Source organism: Salvelinus namaycush, chromosome 19, assembly GCF_016432855.1.
Source record: "Salvelinus namaycush isolate Seneca chromosome 19, SaNama_1.0, whole genome shotgun sequence".
NCBI classification, from domain to species: domain Eukaryota; kingdom Metazoa; phylum Chordata; class Actinopteri; order Salmoniformes; family Salmonidae; genus Salvelinus; species Salvelinus namaycush.
Genome location: NC_052325.1, coordinates 9,169,799 through 9,189,645, shown reverse-complemented (window position 1 = coordinate 9,189,645; position 19,847 = coordinate 9,169,799). Strand labels below are relative to the sequence as shown.

The 19,847-nt window shown below is 44.7% G+C and overlaps 1 protein-coding gene across 1 annotated transcript in view; it reads right to left on the bottom strand.

Annotated features, from left to right (window-relative positions):
* LOC120063682 (disintegrin and metalloproteinase domain-containing protein 23-like) overlaps window positions 1–19,847 on the bottom strand; it is a 58,111-nt gene that overhangs the window by 11,224 nt on the left and 27,040 nt on the right. Inside the window, exons 5-17 of the mRNA XM_039013977.1 lie at window positions 19,669–19,751; window positions 18,939–19,002; window positions 11,327–11,399; window positions 10,702–10,769; window positions 8,145–8,210; window positions 7,657–7,725; window positions 6,454–6,620; window positions 6,046–6,130; window positions 5,881–5,968; window positions 5,659–5,710; window positions 528–627; window positions 344–415; window positions 169–255 (exon numbers count right to left, since the gene is read on the bottom strand). Of these exons, the coding sequence (XP_038869905.1) occupies window positions 169–255; window positions 344–415; window positions 528–627; window positions 5,659–5,710; window positions 5,881–5,968; window positions 6,046–6,130; window positions 6,454–6,620; window positions 7,657–7,725; window positions 8,145–8,210; window positions 10,702–10,769; window positions 11,327–11,399; window positions 18,939–19,002; window positions 19,669–19,751 (1,074 nt within the window). The remainder of the gene's footprint in view (window positions 1–168; window positions 256–343; window positions 416–527; window positions 628–5,658; window positions 5,711–5,880; window positions 5,969–6,045; window positions 6,131–6,453; window positions 6,621–7,656; window positions 7,726–8,144; window positions 8,211–10,701; window positions 10,770–11,326; window positions 11,400–18,938; window positions 19,003–19,668; window positions 19,752–19,847) is intronic.

Sequence of the window (19,847 nt, the reverse complement as noted above, 5' to 3'; positions counted from 1 at the left end):
GTGAGCATTCTGACACAGTGATTAAACAGTCCTATTGGTTCTTAGTGAGCATCCTGACACAGTGATTAAACAGTCCTATTGGTTCTTAGTGAGCATCCTGACACAGTGATTAAACAGTCCTATTGGTTCTTAGTGAGCAGACTGACTCAGTGATTAAACAGCTCTTACCAGACAAGTGTTGTTGCAGCAAGGTCCGTCAGCACAATGTGCACCATTAGCTAGGGAACACTTCTTACAGCACTCCTTGTAGCACTCCTACAACATAGACGGCAGCACCAGTCCGACACTGTATTTGAACCATATTAATGAGATGTAAATAAACTCGTATTTAATAGTAACTTACTGTTCTATCTCCGCAGTCACACTCCTCTCCCACCTCAATGTATCCATTCCCACACTCTGTGGATTCAAACAGCTGCCCAAACAAACAGAATCAGAGGATTATAACGGTATCTGAGTTACTGGTTATATACAGTATCGCTCTTTTGATGTTCAGCTGTATGGCGACCGCAACGTAAACTAATCACCTTGGTTGGCCTGTTATAAAGACATGATCCACCGCCCTTCAGCAGGAACTCCTTGTAGTCTGAGATGCTGCACTTGGAGAACTTCCGGGGATGCTGGACCCTGGGGGGGGGGGGAAGGAATACATTGACCTTTAACATCCAACTGTTAATTGACCTTGTCCTAGCGTGAGAGTGAAAGGTGTGGCAGATGTTATTCACGTCAGGTGACTTCTGGACCAGTGTGCAACAAGAGCCACTGTCAACAACACAAGCATGAAGTCAAGGAAACTTTCACATGCTAGCACAGGTCATGACCCTGCACAGCCTCTGGTGGCTGCAGCTACAGCTCTATACATCCTGTCATTGGCCTACTATCATAGATAGAGGTTGGGGCGCTAGGTGGTTAGCAGCTCATAGAGAGAGGCTGGGGCGCTAGGTGGTTAGCAGCTCATAGAGAGAGGTTGGGGCGCTAGGTGGTTAGCAGCTCATAGAGAGAGGTTGGGGCGCTAGGTGGTTAGCAGCTCATAGAGAGAGGTTGGGGCGCTAGGTGGTTAGCAGCTCATAGAGAGAGGCTGGGGCGCTAGGTGGTTAGCAGCTCATAGAGAGAGGCTGGGGCGCTAGGTGGTTAGCAGCTCATAGAGAGAGGTTGGGGCGCTAGGTGGTTAGCAGCTCATAGAGAGAGGCTGGGGCGCTAGGTGGTTAACAGCTCATAGAGAGAGGTTGGGGCGCTAGGTGGTTAGCAGCTCATAGAGAGAGGCTGGGGCGCTAGGTGGTTAGCAGCTCATAGAGAGAGGCTGGGGCGCTAGGTGGTTAGCAGCTCATAGAGAGAGGCTGGGGCGCTAGGTGGTTAGCAGCTCATAGAGAGAGGTTGGGGCGCTAGGTGGTTAGCAGCTCATAGAGAGAGGCTGGGGCACTAGGTGGTTAGCAGCTCATAGAGAGAGGTTGGGGCGCTAGGTGGTTAGCAGCTCATAGAGAGAGGCTGGGGCGCTAGGTGGTTAGCAGCTCATAGAGAGAGGTTGGGGCGCTAGGTGGTTAGCAGCTCATAGAGAGAGGTTGGGGCGCTAGGTGGTTAGCAGCTCATAGAGAGAGGTTGGGGCGCTAGGTGGTTAGCAGCTCATAGAGAGAGGTTGGGGCGCTAGGTGGTTAGCAGCTCATAGAGAGAGGTTGGGGCGCTAGGTGGTTAGCAGCTCATAGAGAGAGGTTGGGGCGCTAGGTGGTTAGCAGCTCATAGAGAGAGGTTGGGGCGCTAGGTGGTTAGCAGCTCATAGAGAGAGGCTGGGGCGCTAGGTGGTTAGCAGCTCATAGAGAGAGGCTGGGGCGCTAGGTGGTTAGCAGCTCATAGAGAGAGGCTGGGGCGCTAGGTGGTTAGCAGCTCATAGAGGGAGGCTGGGGCGCTAGGTGGTTAGCAGCTCATAGAGAGAGGCTGGGGCGCTAGGTGGTTAGCAGCTCATAGAGAGAGGCTGGGGCGCTAGGTGGTTAGCAGCTCATAGAGAGAGGTTGGGGCGCTAGGTGGTTAGCAGCTCATAGAGAGAGGCTGGGGCGCTAGGTGGTTAGCAGCTCATAGAGAGAGGTTGGGGCGCTAGGTGGTTAGCAGCTCATAGAGAGAGGCTGGGGCGCTAGGTGGTTAGCAGCTCATAGAGAGAGGTTGGGGCGCTAGGTGGTTAGCAGCTCATAGAGAGAGGTCGGGGCGCTAGGTGGTTAGCAGCTCATAGAGAGAGGTCGGGGCGCTAGGTGGTTAGCAGCTCATAGAGAGAGGCTGGGGCGCTAGGTGGTTAGCAGCTCATAGAGAGAGGTCGGGGCGCTAGGTGGTTAGCAGCTCATAGAGAGAGGCTGGGGCGCTAGGTGGTTAGCAGCTCATAGATAGAGGTCGGGGCGCTAGGTGGTTAGCAGCTCATAGAGAGAGGCTGGGGCGCTAGGTGGTTAGCAGCTCATAGAGAGAGGCTGGGGCGCTAGGTGGTTAGCAGCTCAGAGAGAGGTTGGGGCGCTAGGTGGTTAGCAGCTCATAGAGAGAGGCTGGGGCGCTAGGTGGTTAGCAGCTCATAGAGAGAGGCTGGGGCGCTAGGTGGTTAGCAGCTCATAGAGAGAGGCTGGGGCGCTAGGTGGTTAGCAGCTCATAGAGAGAGGCTGGGGCGCTAGGTGGTTAGCAGCTCATAGAGAGAGGTTGGGGCGCTAGGTGGTTAGCAGCTCATAGAGAGAGGCTGGGGCGCTAGGTGGTTAGCAGCTCATAGAGAGAGGCTGGGGCGCTAGGTGGTTAGCAGCTCATAGAGAGAGGTTGGGGCGCTAGGTGGTTAGCAGCTCATAGAGAGAGGTTGGGGCGCTAGGTGGTTAGCAGCTCATAGAGAGAGGTTGGGGCGCTAGGTGGTTAGCAGCTCATAGAGAGAGGCTGGGGCGCTAGGTGGTTAGCAGCTCATAGAGAGAGGTTGGGGCACTAGGTGGTTAGCAGCTCATAGAGAGAGGTTGGGGCGCTAGGTGGTTAGCAGCTCATAGAGAGAGGCTGGGGCGCTAGGTGGTTAGCAGCTCATAGAGAGAGGCTGGGGCGCTAGGTGGTTAGCAGCTCATAGAGAGAGGTTGGGGCGCTAGGTGGTTAGCAGCTCATAGAGAGAGGCTGGGGCGCTAGGTGGTTAGCAGCTCATAGAGAGAGGTTGGGGCGCTAGGTGGTTAGCAGCTCATAGAGAGAGGCTGGGGCGCTAGGTGGTTAGCAGCTCATAGAGAGAGGTTGGGGCGCTAGGTGGTTAGCAGCTCATAGAGAGAGGTTGGGGCGCTAGGTGGTTAGCAGCTCATAGAGAGAGGCTGGGGCGCTAGGTGGTTAGCAGCTCATAGAGAGAGGCTGGGGCGCTAGGTGGTTAGCAGCTCATAGAGAGAGGCTGGGGCGCTAGGTGGTTAGCAGCTCATAGAGAGAGGCTGGGGCGCTAGGTGGTTAGCAGCTCATAGAGAGAGGTTGGGGCGCTAGGTGGTTAGCAGCTCATAGAGAGAGGCTGGGGCGCTAGGTGGTTAGCAGCTCATAGAGAGAGGTTGGGGCGCTAGGTGGTTAGCAGCTCATAGAGAGAGGTTGGGGCGCTAGGTGGTTAGCAGCTCATAGAGAGAGGTTGGGGCGCTAGGTGGTTAGCAGCTCATAGAGAGAGGTTGGGGCGCTAGGTGGTTAGCAGCTCATAGAGAGAGGTTGGGGCGCTAGGTGGTTAGCAGCTCATAGAGAGAGGTTGGGGCGCTAGGTGGTTAGCAGCTCATAGAGAGAGGTTGGGGCGCTAGGTGGTTAGCAGCTCATAGAGAGAGGCTGGGGCGCTAGGTGGTTAGCAGCTCATAGAGAGAGGTTGGGGCGCTAGGTGGTTAGCAGCTCATAGAGAGAGGCTGGGGCGTTAGGTGGTTAGCAGCTCATAGAGAGAGGCTGGGGCGCTAGGTGGTTAGCAGCTCATAGAGAGAGGTTGGGGCGCTAGGTGGTTAGCAGCTCATAGAGAGAGGCTGGGGCGCTAGGTGGTTAGCAGCTCATAGAGAGAGGTTGGGGCGCTAGGTGGTTAGCAGCTCATAGAGAGAGGTTGGGGCGCTAGGTGGTTAGCAGCTCATAGAGAGAGGCTGGGGCGCTAGGTGGTTAGCAGCTCATAGAGAGAGGTTGGGGCGCTAGGTGGTTAGCAGCTCATAGAGAGAGGCTGGGGCGCTAGGTGGTTAGCAGCTCATAGAGAGAGGCTGGGGCGCTAGGTGGTTAGCAGCTCATAGAGAGAGGCTGGGGCGCTAGGTGGTTAGCAGCTCATAGAGAGAGGCTGGGGCGCTAGGTGGTTAGCAGCTCATAGAGAGAGGTTGGGGCGCTAGGTGGTTAGCAGCTCATAGAGAGAGGCTGGGGCGCTAGGTGGTTAGCAGCTCATAGAGAGAGGCTGGGGCGCTAGGTGGTTAGCAGCTCATAGAGAGAGGTTGGGGCGCTAGGTGGTTAGCAGCTCATCATTACACATTTCCCTCAACAGAAATACGCGGAAATGATCTATTCTCTCTCCTAATAGGAGCTCTAATAATAACATCTGTTTCATAGTGTTATATTATCTCCCTCTCTCCTTTTCGTTTTCTCTCTCCCCGCCTCTCTCTCTCTGCATCTCTCTCTCCCGCTCTCCTTTTCGTTTTCTCTCTCTCCCCGCCTCTCTCCCTCTCTGCGTCTCTCTCTCCCTCTCTCCTTTTCGCTTTCTCTCTCTCCCCGCCTCTCTCTCTCCCCACCTCTCTCTCTCTCTCTCTCCCTCTTTCTCTCTCTCTCTCTCTCTCTCCCTCTCCCTATATACACTACCATTCAGATGTTTGGGGTCACTTAGAAATATCCTTTTTTGAAAGAAAATAAAAAACATTGTCCATTAAAATAACATCAAATTGATCAGAAATACATTGAAGACATTGTTAATGTTGTAAATGACTACTGTAGCTGGAAACGGCTCATTTTCTATGGAATATCTACATAGGCTTACAGAGGCCCATTATCAGCAACCATCACTCCTGTGTTCCGATGGCACGTGGTGTTAGCTATTCCAAGTTTATCATTTTAAAAGGCTAATTGATCATTAGAAAACCCTTTTGCAAATATGTTAGCACAGTTGAAAACTGTTGTCCTGATTAAAGAAGCAATAAAACTGGCCTTCTTTGGACCAGTTGAGTATCTGGAGCATCAGCATTTGTGGGTTCGATTACAGGCTCAAAATGGCCAAAAACAAAGAACTTTCTTCTGAAACTCGTCAGTCTAATCTTGTTCTGAGAAATTAAGGCTATTCCATGCGAGAACTTGCCAAGAAACTGAAGATCTCGTACAGCGCTGTGTACTACTCCCTTCACAGAAAAGCGCAAACTGTCTCTAACCAGAATAGAAAGAGGAGTGGTCAGGCCCCGGTGCACAACTGAGCAAGAGGACAAGTACATTAGATAGTCTAGTTTGAGATATGACTTTTTCTTTGCAACTCTGCCTAGAATGCCAGCATCCCGGAGACGCCTCTTCACTGTTGACATTGAGACTGGTGTTTTCTTTCAAAAACAAGGAAATGTCTAAGTGACCCCAAACGTTTGAAAGGTAGTGTATATTATTATATATATCTGTATGTGTGTGTGTGTGAGGGGGCACATGTGACAGGGAGAGAGAGACATAGAGACAGAAACAGAGAGTGAGAATAACAGTAGTTCAGCAGCTCATTACCCAGTATCCTCCATGATGCAGCCCACCCAGGAGTCAGAGCAGCCACATTCCTCTGTGAGAGAGAACAACACACAACATGTCCATCAAAGAAACATATGTGCCTAAAATTATTCCAAATTTAAAACATAGATTGTAAAATTAGATATTTCTAAAAAGGACTGCTTTGTAAATCTGTGAGGCAGAAATGAATGTGCAGTGATGCATGTGAGCTGGTCTGTGTACTTCTCTTGGCGGCTGGATCCCACTGGATGCCGAGGTTCTGTGCCAAGCTCTGGGAGAGTGATGAAGCCATAGTCCATGTGGTGCCATACTGCAGGTACAAAACATTAGCAGTTACTCGTCTGTTCTGCCATAATAAAACAGTATGATCCTGGACATTAGTCTCACCTCGTTGACCCCTACTCCACGGCTCACAGAGCACATGCCCCCGAAGTACGCTACACTGCTTCGATGATAGTGGAAGGTCACATTGCTGTGCATCGAAGAGACACAGAGTAACTATCAGACAGACACACAGACAGGCAGTCAGATACAAAGATAGACAGACAGACAGACAGACAGGTGGACAGGTAGACAGACATATGCTGGACATGTGAGTGGTATTCAGCCACCCTTGGAGGAAAAATGAAAGTGGATGGAAAAAGGTTGCTTTGTTGTTAAAGCCAAAGCATTAGGGCCTAGTCCTTTAACATGATCTACTGATCTGGGAAGCCATAAGGGCACCGTGTGCAAGAGATACTTACTACAGCATCAGTATGGGGTGGCCCTGAGGAACAGGGAGGAGAGAGCACTTACGAGAAGAGGTGCACAGCGTCAGCGTGCTGCTTGATGCTCTGCGCCCGGTACTTAGAGAAATCTTTCAGCATGTCCAGAGGCTTCACACTGATGGGAATCTGGTCCTTGTCCGTCCAGATCTCCGCGGCAACCAGAACCACCCGTGTGTGCAGGTGCTCCTTAAAGATCTGTCATCGGAGCATGTTGGGGTAGTGGGAGAACACAGAGAGAGAGAGAGATGGAGAGATCACAGCACAGGAACAGGAGAAAAATACTGGGTGTGAATGATCATCTGTACTGTCTGAGGACAGGACAGGACAGGACAGGGGAAACAGCACACTGAGAGCAGGGAGAGACACGGGACAAGACAGGACAGGACAGGGGAAACAGCACACTGAGAGCAGGGAGAGACACGGGACTGTTATTCCACATCCCAGCTACACAGAGCAACAACAAGCACGGTGATACAGTGTACAATCTGAACAGCACAGACACACGTATGGGGCCGACTGACAGTACAGGAGACTGAGGGTACAAGAGACTGAGGGTACAAGAGACTGAGGGTACAGGAGACTCAGATTACAAGAGACTCAGATTACAAGAGACTCAGATTACAAGAGACTCAGATTACAGGAGACTCAGATTACAGGAGACTCAGATTACAGGAGACTCAGATTACAGGAGACTCAGATTACAGGAGACTCAGATTACAGGAGACTCAGATTACAGGAGACTCAGATTACAGGAGACTCAGATTACAGGAGACTCAGATTACAGGAGACTTGAGGTACAGGAAACTGAGGGAACATGAGACTCAGGGTACATGAGATGAACAGTGTATGACACATGAGGAAATGGTCAATTCTGGGTTCTACCTCTAGGGGAACTTTAATAGAAATGGTAAAGAGCTGTTCTCAACAAAAAATAAATATACATTTGATAAATTAATCTGTAAATTCAACGTTTAGATATACTTGTGTTTTGCAAACACAATAATTGATTAAGCTATGATTGATTCAACTATGATTGCATTGAAAGTATTATTTAGTCACACGAGCCAGAGAATTAGAATCAGTTCAACATTATTCTAGATTGTTCTGACGGACACCCTGAAACATACACCAGAAAGAGGAGGTGAAGAGCTGAATATCTGCAGTTGAATAAAAGTGTTTTTTAAAAAAATAATAGAATCAGTTCTCAGAGCCAACTGAAGATGTTACTCACAGCATCAACAATGTTCACCACTGACTTGGCAGAGTTCCTGGTGTGCTGCTTGGTCTTGAGTCGCTTATACTGCAGACCACACAAAAAACAACGACACAAATGTTATTCAAAACTATTATTAAGGGGAATATGAATACATTCTTATACAAGCTCCTACAACACCCTTTTAGAAAAGACATAAAATATACATGTTGATTTTTGATGGTCCACACCAACAATAGAATAAGCCTGGTGTTTTCAAATCTGGACGACGGTTACGTTAGCTAGGATATGAATCACGCATCCACTGCCACATTCAACAGTGTTGCAACCTCTTGTGGGTGTAGCTGGCTAAGCACAGGACAATAGAGGAAAAAACAGGTCTCCTTGGTGTTGCTGGAATGTTGCAGAGACTCTTAACAGTAAAAGAATGAAACATGGATGAAATATTAATTCATGTTTCCTGTCTTTTGTTTAGATAGTGATGCTTGGCTTTTGAGGGCACATACCATATTATGGTCACTGACGATCATAATCTCCAAATACTTCATCTCCTCAAATACATTCCGAGGCATCTGAAAAAGCCACAGATTAGTTAACTTTCATAAGACACAGCAATGAAAGATTTATAGAGGATGAGAAGAAAATAGAGAATTATATTGTGCTGAATGCAAATTATGTTGTGAAAGAAGCTTGAGGCATTTACATGAATTTAAATTAACATGTTATAACATGAGGCTACATCGCACACTAGGCTATCGCAAGAGGCTACATCGCACACTAGGCTATAACATGAGGCTACATCGCACACTAGGCTATAACATGAGGCTACATCGCACACTAGGCTATAACATGAGGCTACATAGCACACTAGGTTATAGCATGAGGCTACATAGCACACTAGGTTATAACAAGAGGCTACATAGCACACTAGATTATAACACAGCAAGGGTGGATGAACAGTAGGTGGAGTGGGTTACATAGCACACTAGGTTATAACAAGAGGCTACATAGCAAACTAGGTTATAACACAAGGCTACATAGCACACTAGGTTATAACACAAGGATATGTAGCACACTAGGTTATAACACAAGGCTACATAGCACACTAGGTTATAACACAAGGCTAAGTAGCACACTAGGTTATAACACAAGGCTACATAGCACACTAGGTTATAACACAAGGCTAAGTAGCACACTAGGTTATAACACAAGGCTACATAGCACACTAGGTTATAACACAGCAAGGGTGGATGAACAGTAGGTGGAGTGGATTACAGTAAGGTTAGGGTTACAGTAGGGTTACAGTAGGGTTAGGGTTACAGTAGGGTTACGGTTACAGTAGGGTTAGGGTTACAGTAGGGTTACAGTAGGGTTAGGGTTACAGTAGGGTTACAGTAGGGTTACCTTGGGGTTACAGTAGGGTTACAGTAGGGTTACAGTAGGGTTACCTTGGGGTTACAGTAGGGTTACCTTGGGGTTACAGTAGGGTTACAGTAGGGTTACCTTGGGGTTACAGTAGGGTTACAGTAGGGTTACAGTAGGGTTACAGTAGGGTTACCTTGGGGTTACAGTAGGGTTACAGTAGGGTTACAGCAGGGTTAGGGTTACAGTAGAGTTAGGGTAGGGTTACAGTAGGGTTACAGTAGGGTTAGGGTTACAGTAGGGTTACAGTAGAGTTAGGGTTACGGTTACAGGAGGGTTACAGTAGGGTTACGGTTACAGTAGGGTTAGGATTAAAGTAGGGTTACAGTAGGGTTAGGGTTACAGTAGGGTTACAGTAGGGTTACCTTGGGGTTACAGTAGGGTTACCTTGGGGTTACAGTAGGGTTACAGTAGGGTTACCTTGGGGTTACAGTAGGGTTACAGTAGGGTTACAGTAGGGTTACCTTGGGGTTACAGTAGGGTTACAGTAGGGTTACAGTAGGGTTACCTTGGGGTTACAGTAGGGTTACAGTAGGGTTACCTTGGGGTTACAGTAGGGTTACCTTGGGGTTACAGTAGGGTTACCTTGGGGTTACAGTAGGGTTACAGTAGGGTTACAGTAGGGTTACCTTGGGGTTACAGTAGGGTTACCTTGGGGTTACAGTAGGGTTACAGTAGGGTTAGGGTTACAGTAGGGTTACAGTAGGGTTAGGGTTACAGTAGGGTTACAGTAGGGTTAGGGTAGGGTTACAGTAGCGTTAGGGTTACAGTAGGGTTACAGTAGGGTTACAGTAGGGTTACAGCAGGGTTAGGGTTACAGTAGAGTTAGGGTAGGGTTACAGTAGGGTTACAGTAGGGTTATAGTAGAGTTAGGGTAGGGTTACAGTAGGGTTACAGTAGGGTTACAGTAGAGTTAGGGTAGGGTTACAGTAGGGTTATAGTAGGGTTAGGGTTACAGTAGAGTTAGGGTAGGGTTACAGTAGGGTTACAGTAGGGTTATAGTAGAGTTAGGGTAGGGTTACAGTAGGGTTAGGGTTACAGTAGGGTTACAGCAGGGTTAGGGTTACAGTAGAGTTAGGGTAGGGTTACAGTAGGGTTACAGTAGGGTTATAGTAGAGTTAGGGTAGGGTTACAGTAGGGTTAGGGTTACAGTAGGGTTACAGTAGAGTTAGGGTTACGGTTACAGGAGGGTTACAGTAGGGTTACGGTTACATGAGGGTTACAGTAGGGTTAGGGTAGGGTTACAGTAGGGTTAGGGTTACAGTAGGGTTATAGTAGGGTTACAGTAGGGTTAGGGTTACAGTAGGGTTAGGGTAGGGTTACAGTAGGGTTAGGGTTACAGTAGGGTTATAGTAGGGTTACAGTAGGGCTACGGTTACAGGAGGGTTACAGTAGGGTTACAGTAGGGTTAGGGTAAGGTTACAGTAGGGTTAGGGTAGGGTTACAGTAGGGTTACAGTAGGGTTACAGTAGGGTTAGGGTTACAGTTGGGTTACAGTAGGGTTAGGGTTACAGTAGGGTTACAGTAGGGTTAGGTTTACAGTAGGGTTACAGTAGGGTTACAGCAGGGTTACAGTAGGGTTAGGGTAGGGTTAGGGTTAGAGTAGGTGGAGTGTCCCTTTAAGGGATTGATGAGACTTACAGCCCGCTTTTTCCTGCGCTTCAGCCAGGCCATGTCGTCCAGCTCCGAAAGCAGCCGCTCGTCCTTCACTAGAGAAACACGGGAACACAGAAACACAATAACAAAGGTAGAGAAACACACTGAGGTCTACGGCAGGATACCGATGCCATGCTGGGTTCTGTGGTTCTGTGTCAACAGTCCCAACCTGCGTCAAATACACTAAAGTATTAAGTTGTGGTATGCATTAAGTTAATTTACCTTCCACTCTACTGGGCAAACCAAATCAAGCGCAACAGAGGCATTTGAAAGTATTTGACATTATGTAGGATAGGATAGGATAGGATAGGATAAAGTAATCCTTCTAACTCCCCCCCCCCCTTAAAAGAGTTAGATGCACTATTGTAAAGTGGTTGTTCCACTGGATATCATAAGGTGAATGCACCAACTTGTAAGTCGCTCTGGATAAGAGCGTCTGCTAAATGACTTAAATGTAAATGTACTTGACCCAGGTGAGGGGAATATAATGTCAACGGTAGTAGGAGAGGTTCTGGAAGGCCAGGTAGACAGGTCATGAGATTGTTGATGTAAAGTGGTGGAGGGCGGGTGGAGATTATACAAGATGGCAGTCAGATGCAGAACACCTTACCCAGTTCCTCGGAGTCACTGTTCCACTGGAGGCTGGGCGTCCTGCGCAGTGAGTGGGGCCGTGCGGCTGTATCCTGTGAGGGAGAAACCATCAACAGGCCGTCAACAGGGGTGTGATGAGGGTGGAGGGAACAGGCAAGAGGGGTCAAGTTACAGAAGAAGAGGGTATTGGAGGGTATTCCCATTAAACTGCATAACAAGGCACATGATCAGGTTTTCACAACTACAGAGTCAACATCAATCAATATTTAAAAATGGAATACTTGACTACGCTAAAAACATTATCATTACATTATTATTATCCTTACCATGATCATTATCATTCCATTAACATTAATATTACCATTATAATTATCATTTCCATTATCACTGTCCTTTCCATTATTATTATCCTTTCCAGTGTCATTATCATTTCATTGTAATTTCCATCATCATTATCCTTTCCATTATCATTATAATTCCATTATAATTTCCATTGTTATTATCCTTTCCGTTACCATTATCATTATCTTTTCCATTGTCATTGTTATTCTTTTATAATTACAATTTCCATGATCATTATCCTTTCCATTATCATCATGGACCTCGAATGGGATATAGTGTTCTGGGCTTATGTGACTTTAGAAAAAGATCAATGAGAGATTAGTGAGGGAAAACCATTTCTATACATACAGCACTTTTGTTTCCCGTAGCCACCGTGCTTCTACACCTGCATTGCTTGCTGTTTATTGTTTTAGGCTGGGTTTCTGTACAGCACTTTGTGACATCAGCTGATGTAAGAAGGGCTATATAAATACATTTTATTTTATTTGTTTGGGGTTTTAGGCTGGGTTTCAGCTTTGATGATTGATATTACCATATGTCCTTCATTATAGTACACCATGGACTTCCTTCAAAAACAAGATTGCCCTTGACATTGAAGTATGTAAATTTTCACTAGATAACCTAATGTGCCTTTACAGTAAAAAGGAGGCTTTAGTAAAGGTAAAAGGAAGCTTTAGTAACGGTAAAATGAAAGCTTTAGTAACGGTAAAAGGAGGCTTTAGTAGTGGTAAAAGGAGGCTTTAGTAGTGGTAAAAGGAGGCTTTAGTAACGGTAAAAGGAGGCTTTAGTAACGGTAAAAGAAGGCTTTAGTAACGGTAAAAGGAGGCTTTAGTAGTGGTAAAAGGAGGCTTTAGTAATGGTAAAATGAGGCTTTAGTAGCGGTAAAAGGAGGTTTTAATAACGATAAAAGGAGGCTTTAGTAGGGTTAAAAGGAATATTTAATAACGGTAAAAGGAGGCTTTAGTAAGGTTAAAAGGAGGCTTTAGTAGTGGTAAAAGGAGGCTTTAGTAATGGTAAAAGGAGGCTTTAGTAACGGTAAAAGGAGGCTTTAGTAGTGGTAAAAGGAGGCTTTAGTAACGGTAAAAGGAGGCTTTAGTAGTGGTAAAAGGAGGCTTTAGTAACGGTAAAAGGAGGCTTTAGTAACGGTAAAAGGAGGCTTTAGTAGTGGTAAAAGGAGGCTTTAGTAATGGTAAAATGAGGCTTTAGTAGCGGTAAAAGGAGGTTTTAATAACGATAAAAGGAGGCTTTAGTAGGGTTAAAAGGAATATTTAATAACGGTAAAAGGAGGCTTTAGTAAGGTTAAAAGGAGGCTTTAGTAGTGGTAAAAGGAGGCTTTAGTAATGGTAAAAGGAGGCTTTAGTAACGGTAAAAGGAGGCTTTAGTAGTGGTAAAAGGACGCTTTAGTAATGGTAAAAGGAGGCTTTAGTAGTGGTAAAAGGAGGCTTTAGTAACGGTAAAAGGAGGCTTTAGTAACTGTAAAAGGAGGCTTTAGTAGAGGTAAAAGGAGGCTTTAGTAACGGTAAAAGGAGGCTTTAGTAACGGTAAAAGGAGGCTTTAGTAAGGTTAAAAGGAGGCTTTAGTAAGGTTAAAAGGAGGCTTTAGTAAGGTTAAAAGGAGGCTTTAGTAGTGATAAAAGGAGGCTTTAGTAACGGTAAAAGGAGGCTTTAGTAACGGTAAAAGGAGGCTTTAGTAGCGGTAAAAGGAGGCTTTAGTAACGGTAAAAGGAGGCTTTAGTAACGGTAAAAGGAGGCTTTAGTAAGGTTAAAAGGAGGCTTTAGTAAGGTTAAAAGGAGGCTTTAGTAGTGGTAAAAGGAGGCTTTAGTAATTGTAAAAGGAGGCTTTAGTAATGGTAAAAGGAGGCTTTAGTAGCGGTAAAAGGAGGCTTTAGTAGCGGTAAAAGGAGGCTTTAGTAACGGTAAAAGGAGGCTTTAGTAACGGTAAAAGGAGGCTTTAGTAAGGTTAAAAGGAGGCTTTAGTAAGGTTAAAATGAGGCTTTAGTAGTGGTAAAAGGAGGCTTTAGTAATGGTAAAATGAGGCTTTAGTAGCGGTAAAAGGAGGCTTTAATAACGATAAAAGGAGGCTTTAGTAGGGTTAAAGGAATATTTAATAACGGTAAAAGGAGGCTTTAGTAGCGGTAAAAGGAGGCTTTAGTAACGGTAAAAGGAGGCTTTAGTAGCGGTAAAAGGAGGCTTTAGTAACGGTAAAAGGAGGCTTTAGTAAGGTTAAAAGGAGGCTTTAGTAGTGGTAAAAGGAGGCTTTAGTAATGGTAAAATGAGGCTTTAGTAGCGGTAAAGGAGGCTTTAGTAGTGGTAAAAGGAGGCTTTAGTAATGGTAAAATGAGGCTTTAGTAGCGGTAAAAGGAGGCTTTAATAACGATAAAAGGAGGCTTTAGTAGGGTTAAAGGAATATTTAATAACGGTAAAAGGAGGCTTTAGTAAGGTTAAAAGGAGGCTTTAGTAAGGTTAAAAGGAGGCTTTAGTAGTGGTAAAAGGAGGCTTTAGTAATGGTAAAAGGAGGCTTTAGTAATGGTAAAAGGAGGCTTTAGTAGCGGTAAAAGGAGGCTTTAGTAACGGTAAAAGGAGGCTTTAGTAATGGTAAAAGGAGGCTTTAGTAAGGTTAAAAGGAGGCTTTAGTAGTGGTAAAAGGAGGCTTTAGTAATGGTAAAATGAGGCTTTAGTAGCGGTAAAAGGAGGCTTTAGTAACGGTAAAAGGAGGCTTTAGTAAGGTTAAAAGGAGGCTTTAGTAGTGGTAAAAGGAGGCTTTAGTAATGGTAAAATGAGGCTTTAGTAGTGGTAAAAGGAGGCTTTAGTAAGGTTAAAAGGAGGCTTTAGTAGCGGTAAAATGAGGCTTTAGTAAGGTTAAAAGGAATATTTAATAACGGTAAAAGGAGGCTTTAGTAGCGGTAAAAGGAGGCTTTAGTAACGGTAAAAGGAGGCTTTAGTAACGGTAAAAGGAGGCTTTAGTAACGGTAAAAGGAGGCTTTAGTAACGATAAAAGGAGGCTTTAGTAGGGTTAAAGGAATATTTAATAACGGTAAAAGGAGGCTTTAGTAACGGTAAAAGGAGGCTTTAGTAAGGTTAAAAGGAGGCTATAGTAGTGGTAAAAGGAGGCTTTAGTAAGGTTAAAAGGAGGCTTTAGTAGCGGTAAAAGGAGGCTTTAGTAAGGTTAAAAGGAGGCTTTAGTAGTGGTAAAAGGAGGCTTTAGTAAGGTTAAAAGGAGGCTTTAGTAGTGGTAAAAGGAGGCTTTAGTAACGGTAAAAGGAGGCTTTAGTAACGGTAAAAGGAGGCTTTAGTAACGGTAAAAGGAGGCTTTAGTAACGGTAAAAGGAGGCTTTAGTAAGGTTAAAAGGAGGCTTTAGTAAGGTTAAAAGGAGGCTTTAGTAGTGGTAAAAGGAGGCTTTAGTAATGGTAAAATGAAGCTTTAGTAGCGGTAAAAGGAGGCTTTAATAACGATAAAAGGAGGCTTTAGTAGGGTTAAAGGAATATTTAATAACGGTAAAAGGAGGCTTTAGTAAAGTTAAAAGGAGGCTTTAGTAAGGTTAAAAGGAGGCTTTAGTAGTGGTAAAAGGAGGCATTAGTAATGGTAAAATGAGGCTTTAGTAGCGGTAAAAGGAGGCTTTAGTAGCGGTAAAAGGAGGCTTTAGTAATGGTAAAATGAGGCTTTAGTAGCGGTAAAAGGAGGCTTTAATAACGATAAAAGGAGGCTTTAGTAGGGTTAAAGGAATATTTAATAACGGTAAAAGGAGGCTTTAGTAAGGTTAAAAGGAGGCTTTAGTAGTGGTAAAAGGAGGCTTTAGTAAGGTTAAAAGGAGGCTTTAGTAGGGTTAAAGGAATATTTAATAACGGTAAAAGGAGGCTTTAGTAAGGTTAAAAGGAGGCTTTAGTAGTGGTAAAAGGAGGCTTTAGTAAGGTTAAAAGGAGGCTTTAGTAGTGGTAAAAGGAGGCTTTAGTAACGGTAAAAGGAGGCTTTAGTAGTGGTAAAAGGAGGCTTTAGTAGTGGTAAAAGGAGGCTTTAGTAGCGGTAAAAGGAGGCTTTAGTAGTGGTAAAAGGAGGCTTTAGTAACGGTAAAAGGAGGCTTTAGTAACGGTAAAAGGAGGCTTTAGTAACGGTAAAAGGAGGCTTTAGTAGTGGTAAAAGGAGGCTTTAGTAGTGGTAAAAGGAGGCTTTAGTAGCAGTAAAAGGAGGCTTTAGTAGCAGTAAAAGGAGGCTTTAGTAGTGGTAAAAGGAGGCTTTAGTAGTGGTAAAAGGAGGCTTTAGTAGCGGTAAAAGGAGGCTTTAGTAGCGGTAAAAGGAGGCTTTAGTAGTGGTAAAAGGAGGCTTTAGTAATGGTAAAATGAGGCTTTAGTAGCGGTAAAAGGAGGCTTTAATAACGATAAAAGGAGGCTTTAGTAGGGTTAAAGGAATATTTAATAACGGTAAAAGGAGGCTTTAGTAGCGGTAAAAGGAGGCTTTAGTAACGGTAAAAGGAGGCTTTAGTAACGGTAAAAGGAGGCTTTAGTAACGGTAAAAGGAGGCTTTAGTAGCGGTTAAAGGAGGCTTTAGTAAGGTTAAAAGGAGGCTTTAGTAGTGGTAAAAGGAGGCTTTAGTAAGGTTAAAAGGAGGCTTTAGTAGCGGTAAAAGGAGGCTTTAGTAAGGTTAAAAGGAGGCTTTAGTAGCGGTAAAAGGAGGCTTTAGTAGTGGTAAAAGGAGGCTTTAGTAGTGGTAAAAGGAGGCTTTAGTAACGGTAAAAGGAGGCTTTAGTAACGGTAAAAGGAGGCTTTAGTAAGGTTAAAAGGAGGCTTTAGTAGTGGTAAAAGGAGGCTTTAGTAAGGTTAAAAGGAGGCTTTAGTAGCGGTAAAAGGAGGCTTTAGTAACGGTAAAAGGAGGCTTTAGTAACGGTAAAAGGAGGCTTTAGTAACGGTAAAAGGAGGCTTTAGTAACGGTAAAAGGAGGCTTTAGTAAGGTTAAAAGGAGGCTTTAGTAAGGTTAAAAGGAGGCTTTAGTAGTGGTAAAAGGAGGCTTTAGTAATGGTAAAATGAGGCTTTAGTAGCGGTAAAAGGAGGCTTTAGTAGGGTTAAAGGAATATTTAATAACGGTAAAAGGAGGCTTTAGTAAGGTTAAAAGGAGGCTTTAGTAAGGTTAAAAGGAGGCTTTAGTAGTGGTAAAAGGAGGCTTTAGTAATGGTAAAAGGAGGCTTTAGTAATGATAAAAGGAGGCTTTAGTAGCGGTAAAAGGAGGCTTTAGTAACGGTAAAAGGAGGCTTTAGTAATGGTAAAAGGAGGCTTTAGTAAGGTTAAAAGGAGGCTTTAGTAGTGGTAAAAGGAGGCTTTAGTAATGGTAAAATGAGGCTTTAGTAGCGGTAAAAGGAGGCTTTAATAACGATAAAAGGAGGCTTTAGTAGGGTTAAAGGAATATTTAATAACGGTAAAAGGAGGCTTTAGTAGCGGTAAAAGGAGGCTTTAGTAACGGTAAAAGGAGGCTTTAGTAACGGTAAAAGGAGGCTTTAGTAAGGTTAAAAGGAGGCTTTAGTAGGGTTAAAGGAATATTTAATAACGGTAAAAGGAGGCTTTAGTAAGGTTAAAAGGAGGCTTTAGTAGCGGTAAAAGGAGGCTTTAGTAGTGGTAAAAGGAGGCTTTAGTAACGGTAAAAGGAGGCTTTAGTAACGGTAAAAGGAGGCTTTAGTAACGGTAAAAGGAGGCTTTAGTAACGGTAAAAGGAGGCTTTAGTAACGGTAAAAGGAGGCTTTAGTAAGGTTAAAAGGAGGCTTTAGTAGTGGTAAAAGGAGGCTTTAGTAATGGTAAAATGAGGCTTTAGTAGCGGTAAAAGGAGGCTTTAATAACGATAAAAGGAGGCTTTAGTAGGGTTAAAGGAATATTTAATAACGGTAAAAGGAGGCTTTAGTAAGGTTAAAAGGAGGCTTTAGTAGTGGTAAAAGGAGGCTTTAGTAATGGTAAAATGAGGCTTTAGTAATGGTAAAATGAGGCTTTAGTAGCGGTAAAAGGAGGCTTTAATAACGATAAAAGGAGGCTTTAGTAAGGTTAAAAGGAGGCTTTAGTAGTGGTAAAAGGAGGCTTTAGTAATGGTAAAAGGAGGCTTTAGTAATGGTAAAATGAGGCTTTAGTAGCGGTAAAAGGAGGCTTTAATAGGGTTAAAGGAATATTTAATAACGGTAAAAGGAGGCTTTAGTAAGGTTAAAAGGAGGCTTTAGTAGTGGTAAAAGGAGGCTTTAGTAAGGTTAAAAGGAGGCTTTAGTAGCGGTAAAAGGAGGCTTTAGTAAGGTTAAAAGGAGGCTTTAGTAGCGGTAAAAGGAGGCTTTAGTAAGGTTAAAAGGAGGCTTTAGTAGTGGTAAAAGGAGGCTTTAGTAATGGTAAAATGAGGCTTTAGTAGCGGTAAAAGGAGGCTTTAGTAGTGGTAAAAGGAGGCTTTAGTAACGGTAAAAGGAGGCTTTAGTAACGGTAAAAGGAGGCTTTAGTAAGGTTAAAAGGAGGCTTTAGTAGTGGTAAAAGGAGGCTTTAGTAGTGGTAAAAGGAGGCTTTAGTAGCAGTAAAAGGAGGCTTTAGTAGCGGTAAAAGGAGGCTTTAGTAGCGGTAAAAGGAGGCTTTAGTAGCGGTAAAAGGAGGCTTTAGTAACGGTAGAAGGAGGCTTTAGTAGCGGTAAAAGGAGGCTTTAGTAGCGGTAAGAGGTGTCACGCCCTGACCTTAGAGATCCTTTATATTCTCTATTTGGTAGGTGTGACTAGGGTGGGAAATCTATGTTTATATTTCTTTGTTAGCCGAGTATGGTTCCCAATCAGAGGTAGCTGTCTATCGTTGTCTCTGATCGGGGAACATACTTAGGCAGCCCTTTTTCCCACTTTCTGTTGTGGGATCTTGTCTTTTTTGTTGCATGTGTGTGCACTCCTAGCTTTACGTTCGTTGAGTTGTTTATTGTTTTTGGTGGAACATTTAAAATTAAAGGAAATGTACGCCTACCACGCTGCACCTTGGTCTTCATTTAACGACGGACGCAACAAAAGGAGGCTTTAGTAAGGGTAAAAGGAGACTTTAGTAATGGTAAAAGGAGGCTTTAGTAACGGTAAAAGGAGGCTTTAGTAGCAGTAAAAGGAGGCTTTAGTAACGGTAAAAGGAGGCTTTAGTAGCGGTAAAAGGAGGATTTAGTAACGGTAAAAGGAGGCTTTAGTAAGGTTAAAAGGAGGCTTTAGTCAGGTTAAAAGTGGCAAAAGCGATCCTAGCAGTAGCACAAGTAGAGGTAGAACAATGTTATTTGTGTAGCAAAGATTGTTAAAAACCTAAATGGAAGGAAGAACTTACAATTGAGTGAGTCTGTTGCAAAGGCTCCATTATATAGAGATAGAGTCCATCGTCAAACATTCCGCTGTCAGGCAAAGGCAGGTGGAACGAGAGGCAAAGTGAAGAAAGAAGACAGGGGGAACGAGAGGCAAAGAGAAGAGAGAAGACAGGGGGAACGAGAGGCAAAGTGAAGAGAGAAGACAGGAGGAACGAGAGGCAAAGAGAAGAGAGAAGACAGGGGGAACGAGAGGCAAAGAGAAGAGAGAAGACAGGGGGAACGAGAGGCAAAGTGAAGAGAGAGGACAGGAGGAACGAGAGGCAAAGAGAAGAGAGAAGACAGGGGGAACGAGAGGCAAAGTGAAGAGAGAAGACAGGGGGAAACGAGAGGCAAAGAGAAGAGAGAAGACAGGGGGAACGAGAGGCAAAGTGAAGAGAGAAGACAGGAGGAACGAGAGGCAAAGAGAAGAGAGAAGACAGGGGGAACGAGAGGCAAAGTGAAGAGAGAAGACAGGAGGAACGAGAGGCAAAGAGAAGAGAGAAGACAGGGGGAACGAGAGGCAAAGTGATGAGAGAAGACAGGGGGAACGAGAGGCAAAGAGAAGAGAGAAGACAGGGGGAAACGAGAGGCAAAGAGAAGAGAGAAGACAGTCAATACTGAGTCAATAGCAGCTGTAGAGAGCACAGATGAATCTCCACACATATTCCAGGCACGGATTATTATATATAAAACTGCTGCTGTTCCTTCACTTACTGCAGCCCATTGCAGGTAGACAAGGCCACGTGGGAATCATCTTTCCCCCTCACCTGGCCGTGGTAGTAACAGTGCTCACCACCCTGAGGGAACACAGAAACAGCACTTAAACAACACTTAAACGAGACTTATACAACACTCATACAACGACACTCATACAACACATCACAGCAACCTAC